The following is a 13347-nucleotide window of genomic DNA, read 5'->3' on the forward strand; positions in this document are numbered from 1 at the left end:
TTACAGTGCTCAAAACAGTTAATCTCACATGTTAAATAAGTCAGAAGTGAAAGGAGTAAATCCTCACTAGCACGTATTTCTGTTGTTATGCTGATAAAGCGGTTATAAACTCCCCACAGAAGAGTGTAACTCATGACTCTTAATTTTCACTTCACTAAAGATCGGTCTCCAAGGGATCGCATGTTATAATGCAGTGATGAGCCTATACTGTGGAGACACATTTGTTGAAAACATCCTTTAAATGTCAAATTCAACATAACACAGCATTTGCAATGCATTCTAATGTATTAATGTTTATTTAAACATGATTGTTGATTTTGTAGCATATGTAGGCTACATTGTCCTAGCTGAGTAACTGTCTCAAAGTAGGCTAATGTGTGCATGACCAAATAGCCTAATGCTTGTCTGTTCGTGTGATGAATGGGTTTGTGATCAATGCATGTACTGTACTTATGTGATTGAGTTAATGCATGTTTGTCATAAGAGTTCAGCATAATGATTGTGTGTGATAGAATCAAGTGTGTTTTTCTTGGTGTGATTTTATTACTTCTGCGCGCTCACTGGCATGTCATGTGACTCGTGTCATATGATCATCGCTGTATAAGTTCAGTTGCACGCAGCAGGTCAACAGTTTCAGTGCCGCAGGTGGACGGAAGGACGAGAGGGACACGCGTTTGTATCCTTGCGTCAGGTCAGCGATCACTCCCGTTATATATCACTGTCTGTCCGCTGGCTAGCCGTCGTAAGGATGCGCGCGCTCGCCGTTATTGCTTTGTTGGCGTTCGTCGGCGGGTCTGCGGCCGACACTCCGGCCAACTGCACCTACGAGGACCTGCTGGGCACCTGGATCTTCAGCGTATATAATGTGGGTCAAGACCGAACCATCGACTGCTCCAGCACAGGTCAGACCAGATCAGACCATCACGACTATCTGAATCCGTGCACTTTTGCCTTCCCCACGGAAGTTCAATTTTACTTTCGTTTTATGCTGAGGTCTTCAGCTGAACGTCAGTGCTTCTTTTAAAATATAATAGACCTAATTCTAGGTGTTATACTAAAGTGATGCGTTAAGGATGGCACAAATATGTACTTTTTTGCTTTTTGGATACTCTTATACAGTGGTAGTATCATGAGGGTACAATGATTAGCATTGCTATTATACATGTTCGTATAGTATTTCCAAGGTACTTCAAGTCAAAAAACACTAGTCAAAGTAGTATTTTGTTGGTGTCAGTCCATTAGAGCATATTTTTTCCTAATTAACCTTTATATCACCAATGCTCTCTAAGAGTACAACAGTAAACTTGATTGTTATTTTTGATAAATACTGCATATACTGTTTCCTTTCCCCATTGAATATGTTGGGTGTGTTTTAAAACTTCGTAAACTGCCCAGAAATGTTGTCTATGAAGGCATCAAAGGTGCATCTGAACATTTCAAAAGCTCATGAGAAGCAGCTTTGTTAGAGACTGGTCTTGGCGATTAAGTTTCCCTCAGTGGACGAAGTTATCCGATTAATATGACACGTTTGGCTCTAATTTTATGTCCTAAATGTTGGCTTTAACCTAGGCAGCATTTGTGGGCATCAGGTGCATCTGAACATTTCAAAAGCACATATTATGTACCTAATGCTAAATATAGACCGGTATTGAATTACAGCCACTGTGTTTGCGTATCACCAAAGTTACTTCCTTAAGTTTCTAAATTAAACTGTTGACTTTTAAACAGGAAAGCCAGTGAACACGGTGACCGTGGACCTGCAGAAGTTGTCTGTAGCTGTGGATGATCTCGGTCACACTGGCTTCTTCACTCTCATCTATAACCAGGGATTTGAAGTGGTGATCAATGACTACAAATGGTTTGGGTTTTTCAAGGTAAGCATGACGAGACACTTTTAGTGTCGGTAACAGCACATGACTGATCAGATGACTGTGGTTTCACAACAGAAGGGAAATTCTGACATCAGCTCTTTTGTGTTCCACTGTTCTTTATTGTACTGGTGTCTAGCTCAATAAATGTGGGATAATTTTACACATGCAATCCATTTTATTTTTTTAAGTGACTAGTGTTTGAGATCCATTTTTTTTTTTTTTTGGCTTTTTATGTCATTTTAGTACTTAAACTTATTACAGTAGTTTCCAAGGCAACTTTTTAAACAAGTGTTTTAATCTACCAAAAACAAAAAATAATTATTTTAGTTAACCATGGCAACACTGCGTTCAAACGATAAATCAACAAAATATAAAGACTTTGTCTTTCTTATACATATTTATGAATGATTTTAGTATTAGACTTTTTGTGTAATTTTGCATATCCCTATTATTAAAAAGATCACATAATGTTGTTTGGGAATTACATAAAATGCTTAAATCTATTCATAATGTATTTTAACAGTAAATATTGTGCTTTAACGAAACATTATTGCATTGAGTATTCTTATTTTTTTTTTTGTCTGTGTGCGTGTCTAGTATTCTCAGCAGGGTTCAGAGGTCACCAGCTATTGCGATCAGACGCTGCCCGGTTGGGTTCATGATGTTTTGGGGAACAACTGGGGCTGTTTCACTGGGAAGAAAGTGCAGCCCATCCCACCCCGGATCGACCACAGTATCATGCTTGAATTCCGACACCAACTGTAAGTGTGTCAGCGGTTTTTGTTTCTCACTTGTGACTTAATTGCTCTTTATCTTGATAAGATCTCATGTGATTTCATCAACCTTGAGTGATTTATGAATTTACTGGGTTTCATGATGGCAAACATTTATCTCTAGGCTCATGAAGCTGCCATACACAAACAACATGGGGTTAGTGGAGCAAATAAACTCTGTTCAGAAGTCTTGGAAAGCAACAACATACAGTCTCCATGAGACCCTCACCATACAGGATATGCTGAGAAGATCAGGAGGACATGCCTCTCGTATACCACGGTATGCTCATTTTAACTCATGCAGCTAGGGTTTTTGTGAAAAATAAACAACTGATGCCTTTAAAATGGAGTTCATAAATGTCTGGTGTGATCTAGTTGGAAGCATTTAACGGTAAAAGTAGTGAACTGCATAGGTGGCGAGTCTTCTGCAGAATATTGTGTACTGAATATTAAGAGAAGCAACATTTCATTTGGAGGATTTATGGTCATCTGCAATTTTATGTTTGTCTCTCTCTCTCTCTCTCTCTCTCTCTCTCTCTCTCTCTCTCTCTCTCTCTCTCTCTCTCTCTCTCTCTCTCTCTCTCTCTCTCTCTCACACAGACGTGTCAGGCCTGTGATGGTTTCTGCAGACAGTAAGATGGCAGCTGGTCTTCCAGAACACTGGGACTGGAGAGACGTGAATGGACTCAGTTATGTTAGCCCTGTCCGCAACCAAGGTGGGTGTGTGTGTTTGTGTGTGTGTGTGTATATTAAGCGAGAGAGCCTAAGAGGAAATGCTGCAATCAAATGGTTGCTTCAGTCTGTCCAGTATTGCTCAGAGTTGAACAAATTATGTAAATCAGAAACCTCTTGGTGTTCTTTACCATCTGCAGTTGAGTCCTGGGAATAGCTTTAATATGCTGCTATTGATTGATTATTTTTCACTTTGATCCGGGAAGTGTATGTTAGTGAATGATGTAACTGTTCTTGTTATAGAACAGAGCCTGATAAATGTTGCTGGAAACACTGTCAGGAAATTACAGGCTTTTTAATTAGTCTGTGTTTGGCTATTGTTTATTTTTACACAAATTTCCCCAACAAACCTAATACAGTACTTTATTTGTATAAGTGTGTGATGATAATTGTGAAAAGGCTTCTGGAGAGGAGTGTATAGATATTAAATATTGAAACTTTTAATATTTACAATTCAACACCGTAAAAAATGCAACCGCTCATTTTCCAGTTTACGAAACCTTCTGAGTATCAAACACAAAAAAATGCTGTTTTCTTGAAACTACGTAAAAATCTTTGTCAAACCAACACACATGACCCCAAATGTTGCCCCAACTAGTCAAACTCGGTTGTCTGAACAAAGAATTTCATATTGTTGAAATGTTAAGGCTTTGTGAGTTCCCAGCATGCATTGCAACATGAATAAAGTGTTCTCAAAGTATTAGCAACCGTTTATTTTTTTTTTACAGTGAATGTAATTAGGTTGTAAATTGAAACTTCATCTTTAAATGATTTCCTCTTTCTCCTCAAGCTCAATGTGGCAGCTGTTACTCTTTTGCCACTATGGGAATGCTTGAAGCTCGAGTCCGAATCCAGACAAACAACACGCAGCAGCCGGTGTTCAGTCCACAGCAAGTGGTGTCCTGCTCCCAGTATTCTCAAGGTAAAAGCATGTGTTGCTCTACTGAGGCAATGTTTAATGTGCCCAGTATCTGTGCTGAACTTCACAGGACCTGTCTGCGTATTAACCGTTCTAAAACCGTGAATGAACCATGTATTATATATATATATATATATATATATATATATATATATATATATATATATATATATATATATATATATATATATATATATATATATATGTGTGTTTTATTATAGTTGTTCTAAAACTGCTAAAAAATGAATTATAATTGTTCTGATCCAAGTTGCAAGTTATTCTAATTGGTTTAATATTATACATTTATAATACTTTTGTTTTATATAAAATTATATCAAAATAATTACAAATTATGTAGATTATGATTATAAACAATTGCCATTCCCAGTGTTATTTTTGTCGAAACAAAGTTTTAATTTTATTTAGTCCCCCCTACCCCGTTTTTTTTATTATTATTATTATTATTATTATTTTTTATAAATGTCTATGTAGTTGTTTATTTCAGTTTTAGTTATTTTAATTAGGGCCGGGACTCGATTAAACAAATTAATCTAATTAATTAGAGGCTTTGTAATTAATTAATCGAAATTAATCTCATTTTAATCGCATATAAATATTTGATCTGAGAACAGTGCGAAGTAATTTTTTTTTTTTCACATGGATTTATAGTATACCATTGAATAATGACTGAATACATAAGCTTAAGCAACAAAATATTGTTTATTTTTGTTCAAGTCTAGCAGACCAGTGCAATTTTTGCCATGAAGTGTAGCAATAGCATATTTAGAAACAATTTAGAAATATTACATTTCAGAAATTCAGGTAGCTTATAGGTGCTGGAACCTTCTGTAAAGTGTTTTTTTTTTTTTAAGTAATGCACAATACTGTCAATTACATTCAGAATATTGGAAACCCTGACTATTCGAAAACACCTCTCTGTTGCTTGTGTAAAGTCACTTTGTGTAAAGTGTAAAGTCCACGCTAGCTGCTATATGTTTTGCGTTGAGGTGATACTGGAGGCTCGATGTGCGAAGGCTAGTTGGTGCTTCAGTATAATCGGTCCGCCGAAACTCATCCAGTGAGAAACGTTCCGCGGTGCAAAGATAAGTTATTAAAAATGCGGCAAACTTTTTTCTGTAACTAATTAATCTTAATTAACGCGTTATTTTTGTGTAATTAATCTCAATTAATTAAATTAAAAGTCCCGGCCCTAATTTTAATACTTTTGGTTATTTTTTTTAAATAAGAAGTGTTGCCTTAGGAACTAACTAGTTTTATTATAATAATCTTATTTTAGTTAACATTTTTATTTTTTGGTACTTTTAATAACCCTGGTTCTTCTCCTCTTTTCCACACCATACATGTTTTAATTAATTGAATATTCTGAAGTTAACATTTTGGAATTAAGTCTGTATTTCAATTATAACTTTTTATTTTTGTTTGGTCTTTTTGTACAGGTTGTGATGGAGGTTTTCCATACCTGATTGGTAAATACATCCAGGACTTTGGGATTGTGGAGGAGAATTGTTTCCCGTACACCGGGGATGATTCTCCCTGCAAAGTACCTGAGAAATGCACGAGGTACTACGCCTCTGATTATCACTACGTAGGTGGGTTTTACGGCGGGTGCAGCGAGGAGGCCATGATGCTGGAGCTGGTCAGGGACGGCCCTATGGGCGTGGCCCTGGAGGTCTACCCAGATTTCATGAACTACAAGGAGGGCATCTACCATCACACCGGCCTCCGTGACTCCGTCAATCCCTTTGAGCTGACCAATCACGCTGTGTTGTTGGTGGGGTATGGGAAGTGCCAGAAGACCGGAGAGAAATACTGGATCGTGAAGAACAGCTGGGGAGCCGGGTGGGGCGAGAATGGGTTTTTCAGGATCCGTAGAGGAACAGATGAATGCGCCATTGAGAGCATTGCTGTAGCCGCTACACCAATCGCCAAACTTTAGAGAGCATAGATGAATTGGGCAGTTGAAATGAGCACGGCCTGGAGAAGTATTTTGATAATGTAAATTCTGAAAAAGGGAAAACAGTGCTGTTTTTTTCTTTTTTTTTACTTTGTCATCTAATTTGTTTGGTGAAATGGCCTTTTCAGGTCCCTTTTTAGTAGCAGACCATTTGAAAGGGAAATTACAATTAGAAGTTTTATAATTACTCTTTAGATTTAATTTCTCCCTCTCATTTCCCAGTTCTTCATAGATCATGAAGCTTGATCACCCAAAACCAACCCTGTATAGTGTGGATATGGTTTTAAATTGATATAAAAATCTTAATTTTTGTTGGCCTTGTCCCTAGTGTTTTTTTTTTATTTTGCAACTGACCTTCTGCCTACATCTGTTCATAATCTTCTACTTTAACACACAAACAAAGTTGGTCTGTCTTTTGTTTTTTTTTGCTCAATTTATATGGATTTCCACAAGGACTGTGTGTATGAAACAGAATTTCATTTATTCCCCCCCCCTTTCTTGTTGAATCTGTGCTAATGAAAGTTGGGTGCCTTCAGGTGCAGCAATGTTCCTCAACTGCTTCTAATTTGGGTTTAAGAAAAGGGATTTTAGATTTTCATTGATCCATGTGAGCTCTGAATGTCACATTTGCACTCTGCCTTGTCAATTTTTACACCACTCTTTTAATTGGACACGGTCAATTTGTATTTGGAGAATATCAAGTTGACAATTGCTCTCAGGAAAATCAGTACTTGTGGTTTAATGAACAATCACTTTAGTCATTTTCCAACAGTTAAGCTGCTCAGTACTATTTGAATCCAATGATTTTATCACAATCTTAGATTTTTACTTTTTTTTTTTTTGTGCTCCTGTATACATGTCATGATTTTTAATAAAGTTGCTTTTAAGGTACTTTTGGCCTCCAGTGTACTTTTTTCTATTGCTTAAAGGCAAAGAAATGCACGAAGTCAAATTTGAATTTATCCCATAAATGAGTCCATTTGATTTTGATTTCATAGTAGTTCTGTCAGTTTAGAATTCAAGTGGGCTTTGGTTATTTGGGATGTTAACTATATGCCGTGGTCTAAACATGGTATGGAAAATTACTTTAGGAAACCGTGGTATATCATGTTTCCTTGATACATGTCAAAAACTCTGTGTACCTGCTTAACCATATTTTGGGGAAAAATTTGTACACAGAAGTAAACTAATTGATTTACATTACTTTGGATGTTTCCAGATCAGAATGGTAGAAAAAAAAAAGAATTAAACAATGCAGAAACTAAGAAAAAAAGCCAACTATTTAATGTCCCCATTTAGAATGTTTTTGTTTTACTGATGACCGCTTTAACAGGCAGAAAGTATGGGTGCCATGGTACATAGGATAGTCAGTATAAACCTATTATACGACCTGCATTTAAGTAATTGGTGAAGAAACCTTGTCAGTTGTTGAGGGCATGATCCTCACAACTTCTACTTCAGAGCAGCGGTATTTTTTTTTTTTTTTAAGTGTTTAATCGAACTGTAGTTTTAATTCTGATCTTTTACGACAACTACTTACCATGATGATGAAGTTTCAACAGGCCCCTCCGTCTTTGGTCTCATGCTCGACTGACGAGTCACAAGTTGCTCCTTTTGCCCCGCGGGGCGTTTCTGTTTCTCCCCTCAGAGTCTGACCGCGGATCACACGCGTCCATGATCGGCTCCATCTCACACAGACATGGAGAACCATCACCTGAAGGAACACTTGTATAAAATCCTGGTGATCGGGGATCTTGGTGTGGGGAAAACCAGTATTATCAAGCGATACGTGCACCAGAACTTTTCACCAAACTACCGCGCGACGATCGGCGTGGATTTCGCGCTCAAAGTTCTCAGCCTCGACCAGGAGACCGTTAGACTACAACTCTGGGACATCGCTGGTAATTATTATTTTTTTTAAATATATTTATGTGTATATACAATTTTTTCTGGGCCTAAGATTTTAAGGGTACTAAATAAATATGAAAAAAAAAATTACACAGTTTATAAATGCATTAATTTGTATAGTTATATGTAGCCTTCAGTCTTAGACACTGCATACGTTATTTTTCTTTACTCGTCACGAAGCTATTGCTTTTTGTTCATCTTTTTTATACTAAAAACTGACTGCTAGAGACGGCTAGATTTTTGCAATTTTTATATATCTATAACATTCTATATATAATTTATATAAAGTCTTTATATAACTATATAATGTTATGTGAACCAAACTTGATCAAAAATATAATCAAATAACAAAGCTGCATTCTCAAGTCTTCTCTTGAATAACGTTCCTCACGCGCGCCCGCTCTGCGCGGTCATGTGTTCCTCGCTCATGTGAGGGAGATTTCCAACTAAAAAAAAAAAAAAACAGTGAAGGAAAACAGGAACGTTGTTGTAAATAGATTAAATGAGCAGGGACATCAGAGAGGAGCGTGATTTGACATTCCCCCTAAAAAATTAATAAACAAACAACTAAATTACAGAGCTAGGCTATTTAAACTCTTCAACGTTTACATGACTGCATGTCTTAAAGTATTTTATTATAAAGAAGTTTGTTGTAACTATTTATTTCTCAGCTGTTGGACTCTTTTATTATAAAGGAGGTCTCATGTTGACTAAAAAATCTGTTCTGTGAACATTTTGCTAACGTTCCCATTAAATTATGAGTAAATTATTTCTGGATGTTCTCTAAAAGTTCAAAAGGTCCACTTTTTAAAATGTATTTTTTTTTCTTGTTTATGCTAACATTAAGAAAGCATTCCATTTTAGAATTTTTCAAACATTATGGAATGTTACTTTTCAATATTTGATGAACATTCCGAAACATGTAGCAACATTTCAAATATGTACAAATACAATATTTCAGAGAGAGAGAGAGAGAGAGAGAAAAACATTCCATGAACAATGTGCAAATAATGGTTGTGTGCTTTTAGAAGGCTACTAAAGTCCTCAAAATTTCTTGAAAACATGTTAATTAGAGAACATTGCTAGAAAGTTCTGAGAACATTCTCTGTTAGCTGGGTGGTTTCCATTGCTCCAGTAACTCCTGACACTAATCCTGAGCACTGAGCTTGACGTTTTCCCTGGAGCTCAGTGGAGTTGATCAATAGGAGCCGTTGGAATGTGCTTTTCCTCATTAAGGATATCCAGGCTTTAGTTCGGACCCCTGGAAATGTGTACAAGAATCTCAAAGTACTATCACGTGTCAGAAAAAAAAGGAAAAGGCAGGAAGACTGAAATTCTCTCGCAGTCACCCAAGGCTTCAGCTGAAAATAAACCTCTCATTGTTGTCTTTGTGTTCTACTATGATCACCATGAAGTCACTGTGAAATGTATGTATGTTCATGACCTACAATATATAATAGCTGCTGTTTACAGAAGACTCTTGTGCGGTTTTCTCTGATACGATTTCTTCTGCAGGCCAGGAGCGTTTCGGGAACATGACGCGGGTGTATTATCGAGAGGCCATGGGAGCCTTCATTGTTTTTGACGTCACCCGGCCATCGACGTTTGAAGCAGTGACCAAGTGGAAGGAGGATCTTGACGCCAAGTTGAGTTTATCCAACGGCAAACACGTGGCAGCTGTGCTGCTCGCCAACAAGTGTGATCAGGGCAGAGATGTTCTCACTAACAATGGCATCAAAATGGAGCAGTTCTGCCAGGAGAACGGATTTGTGGGATGGTTTGAAACTTCAGCCAAGGTACGTCATGAATCATCATTTAAAAACAGTTTTCATATCAGCAGCAGAGTCTTCAGATATTCAGTGTGATGTGAAGGTCAGGTATCATGGTATCTGATCTAGCTTCCATTCTGTTGGTTTGCGGTATGATTGGTTGAAAGAATCATTTAAACTTGACACACAATCATATTCCACTACAGAAAAAAAAAATTGTGAGGTATAAACTTTAAAATTTTTAGATTAAAAGGCAGAATTGCAAGGTAAACTCAGAATTGAGCGATTATAACTCAAGCTGTTAACAAAATGTTAACTCTCAATTCTGAGTTTTTTTGAGAGTTTTTTTTTTATCTCACAATACTGAGAATTGTTATTATTGTTATTATTTTTTGCAATTATGCAGAAAAAGTCAGAATTGTAAGATAAAAGTTGCAATTACATTTTTAATTATATTAGTCCATGGCAGAAATTAGTTTTGTGTCGGTTCAGATTCTGCTCGCCAACACTGCATTTATTAAACTGTAATTTATTTCTGTAATGCGCAGCTGAATTTTCAGCATCAGTGTCACATGATCTTCAGAAATCATTCTAATATTCTAGATTCTATTATAGAAAAAAATCTGATTATAATCAATGTTAAAAACAGTTGTGCTGCTTCGTTTTTTTGGTGCAAACTATCATACATTTAATTTTTCAGCATTTCTGAGAAATAGTCAGTTCAAAACAACAACATTCATTTGAAACAGAAATCTTTCTAAATGTCTTTACTGTCACTTTTGATCAATTTAACGCATCTTTGCTGAATAAACTCTGCACGTCCTGATTTTGCCAAGTCCTATGTGTTCCTAGGTCAACATATTTTGTTGACCCTGGAACAACATTTTACTCCAAAAATATATTCTTAACCATATCCCTACACCTAAACCTAACCTTAACCATGAGTAATCCCTAAAATCAGAGGAAATGATAGATGAATGACACTGATGTACAAGCACCAAACACTGATTTTAAGCATAAACTTCACAAAATCTATAAACTGGTTCTTCAAATCTGATTGGTTAATCACAATGTTGTTCCAGGGTCAACAACGATGTTGTCCCAGGAACATGTCTCACTTGGTAAAATCAGGTTAGGCATAAACTCTCACTGATCCGTGATCTTTTGAAGAGCAGTGCATGCAAAGTGAATTAGCTGTTAGACTTCTCCCTCCTTTATGTTCATAGGAAGAACGTATAACAGAATTCAGAGCTGTGTGACTCATTAGTGAATCAGGTGTGTTTGTGTGTGAAGATCATTAGAGCTGACAAAACTGCTCACACACTTTTTGCTGACTCGCAGTCCTTCGGCTGAAGTACATCATGAATATTCACAAGCTAATTAATGCAGTCACAGCCAGAGACGAGGTGTGTGAACACTGACAGGAAAGGTTACTCTCTCTCTCTCTCTCTCTCTCTCTCTCCAGGAGAATATTAATATAGATGAGGCCGCACACTGTCTGGTGAAGCACATTATAGCTAATGAGAATGATCCGCTGCAGTCCGAGGATGCAGACACCATCTCGCCGCAGCAGGAGTCCAGCCGCGGAGGAACCTGCTCGGCGTGTTTCAGGTCCTGAAGAAGATCTCCAGAGGCTCTCTGAGGAGCACCTCTCCATACAACCTCATCCTGGCTCTTTCAAGTCTTTCTGATCTCATCTCATTCACATCTCCTGTCGTCTCTGTTTATCTGTGTCAGCGCCGGAGAGGCGACCCTGGCGCCGTGTCTCAGTTTCCATGGTAACAAGACTTATCGAACACTCTGCAGAGCAGAAAACGTTTTAAGAGAAAGCAGTGAGAAATCCATCTGCAGAACTTCACGAGAACTTCAGGTTCCTGCAGCATCAAAACCACAAAGGGCCAATGCTGTATCGAACCATCCAATTTTCATTTTATGATAATTTTACTGACCTGCTTTGCTTTTAATTAATATTTGTACTTACTAACAGAAATGGGCTGAATGAGCGAAACCAACCAATTAAAAAACATTAGACTTTTTTTTCCCACTGAGCAGAGTGAAACTCAATATGTTCCATGTTTTTTTCCCCCTCTGAATTCATGAATTATGTATGCAGGTCTTAAAAATATTAATGAATTTGAATATTTTTGGTACATGCAGTTGCAGATGTTTCTAAAACAGGGTTTCCGGAGGTTTTCTGAAAGTAAATGTAAGACCAAGTAAAGAAAATGTAAGAAATATGTTAATATGGTGTCTTTAAAACACTTTAAAATGTGAAAATAAAATTATTTTATTCATTTCACAAAAAAAGCATATAAATATGGAAATAACATGTACTGTACCCTCACATTGCAAAAAGTGCTTGTTTTTCAGTGCAAATGTCTGAAGATACTTAAATCAAGATGCATGTATTTCAGAAGAACAAATGTGAAAAAAAAAATCAACTTCATTTAAAGGAAAATCAAGGTTTGTTTCCCATTGCAGATTGTTCTCATCTTTAACTCAATTAATTTTGTCCAGTTTCTCAGCGAACAGGACTTCATAAGTTCAGTTTGCTTCTCAAGTGAATGCATCTTGATTTAAAGATGTTTAGATATTTGCATTACAAAAATATTTTTAATAACATATAATACAATATCAAGTCTTTCTGCATTGATTTAAAGCCTCAATTTGCGGAAGGTCCAGTGATGCGCTTTTCAATCCCTGAGGAACCCCTTCAAATGTTGTGTTTTCTAATGTTTGTCATTTGTCAACACTACAGTGCCATCAACCCACAACATTTGTTATTTTATTTATCGACTGTCAGTGATATAAATATATATTAGAGCATGTATGATAATGACCTGTAAATACCCCTGTATTTACCCAGTATACAGCAGAAGAGTTCAGAGTTAAAGTATTAATAAACATGATCTTTAATAAAGTGTGTGTGTGTGTGTGTGTGTGTGTGTTCCCTCTGCGCTTGTATTTCTCACTGCTGTTGGGATTTGAATGTGTTCGTGTTCAGTGAAATGCTGTGTGATTGTATGTGAGGTTAGATATTAGGCTTTGTTGTACTGTTAAAAAGAAAAGTTTGTGCAATTAGCTGGAACAACAGAAGCCTCTGGAGATGCTGGTTTTACACAAATGCTTTGCTAAGAGCCACATCAGCTCATAGGCATCACTCCAGAGACATTTATTAGAGTCTCCTAATGAAATAAATATGTTTTGAGAAAATCCAGGACAAGTCAGTTCTGACCCGACACACACGGAGGAGAATTCATTTGATATGCAAACTAGAGCATGACCAGCAGGTCAAAGAGTCATTTACTCTCTCTCTCTCTCTCTCGCTCTGACATGATACACATGCTTCTGCTTCTGGATCTTGTAAACGTTTTATTATCCTTGATTAATGATGATTATG

At 36.9% G+C, this 13347-nt stretch overlaps 2 protein-coding genes across 3 annotated transcripts; both read left to right on the forward strand.

The window, feature by feature from the left end:
- The first annotated feature begins 748 nt into the window (after positions 1-748).
- Positions 749-7161, forward strand: ctsc (cathepsin C). The gene is made up of 7 exons (XM_026281645.1): positions 749-902; positions 1729-1874; positions 2469-2632; positions 2769-2924; positions 3245-3360; positions 4167-4298; positions 5753-7161. Exons 1-7 carry the CDS (start codon positions 749-751, stop codon positions 6250-6252), a joined length of 1368 nt encoding a protein of 455 aa, XP_026137430.1. The 3' UTR covers positions 6253-7161.
- A 450-nt stretch (positions 7162-7611) lies between these two features.
- On the forward strand, positions 7612-12881 carry rab38a (RAB38a, member RAS oncogene family). Of its 2 annotated transcripts, none has more exons than XM_026281646.1 (3): positions 7612-8171; positions 9694-9974; positions 11413-12880. In XM_026281646.1, exons 1-3 carry the CDS (start codon positions 7970-7972, stop codon positions 11563-11565), a joined length of 636 nt encoding a protein of 211 aa, XP_026137431.1. In that variant the 5' UTR covers positions 7612-7969; the 3' UTR covers positions 11566-12880. The 2 variants fall into 2 exon arrangements, with proteins under 2 accessions (XP_026137431.1, XP_026137432.1); XM_026281647.1 differs by lacking the exon at positions 7612-8171 and adding an exon at positions 9150-9605 and having other exon boundaries at positions 11413-12881.
- The last annotated feature ends 466 nt before the right edge of the window (positions 12882-13347 follow it).

Source organism: Carassius auratus, chromosome 15 (genome assembly GCF_003368295.1).
Source record: "Carassius auratus strain Wakin chromosome 15, ASM336829v1, whole genome shotgun sequence".
In the NCBI taxonomy this organism is placed as follows: domain Eukaryota; kingdom Metazoa; phylum Chordata; class Actinopteri; order Cypriniformes; family Cyprinidae; genus Carassius; species Carassius auratus.

Excerpts from the sequence above, each read along its gene's own strand:
- ctsc (XM_026281645.1), top strand. The coding sequence starts at position 749 with ATGCGCGCGCTCGCCGTTATTGCTTTGTTGGCGTTCGTCGGCGGGTCT. Across the intron at positions 2,633-2,768 it reads CTTGAATTCCGACACCAACT|GCTCATGAAGCTGCCATACA; the intron begins GTAAGTGTGTCA and ends ATTTATCTCTAG. Across the intron at positions 3,361-4,166 it reads TAGCCCTGTCCGCAACCAAG|CTCAATGTGGCAGCTGTTAC; the intron begins GTGGGTGTGTGT and ends TTTCTCCTCAAG.
- rab38a (XM_026281646.1), top strand. The coding sequence starts at position 7,970 with ATGGAGAACCATCACCTGAAGGAACACTTGTATAAAATCCTGGTGATC. Across the intron at positions 8,172-9,693 it reads ACAACTCTGGGACATCGCTG|GCCAGGAGCGTTTCGGGAAC; the intron begins GTAATTATTATT and ends TTTCTTCTGCAG. Across the intron at positions 9,975-11,412 it reads GGTTTGAAACTTCAGCCAAG|GAGAATATTAATATAGATGA; the intron begins GTACGTCATGAA and ends CTCTCTCTCCAG.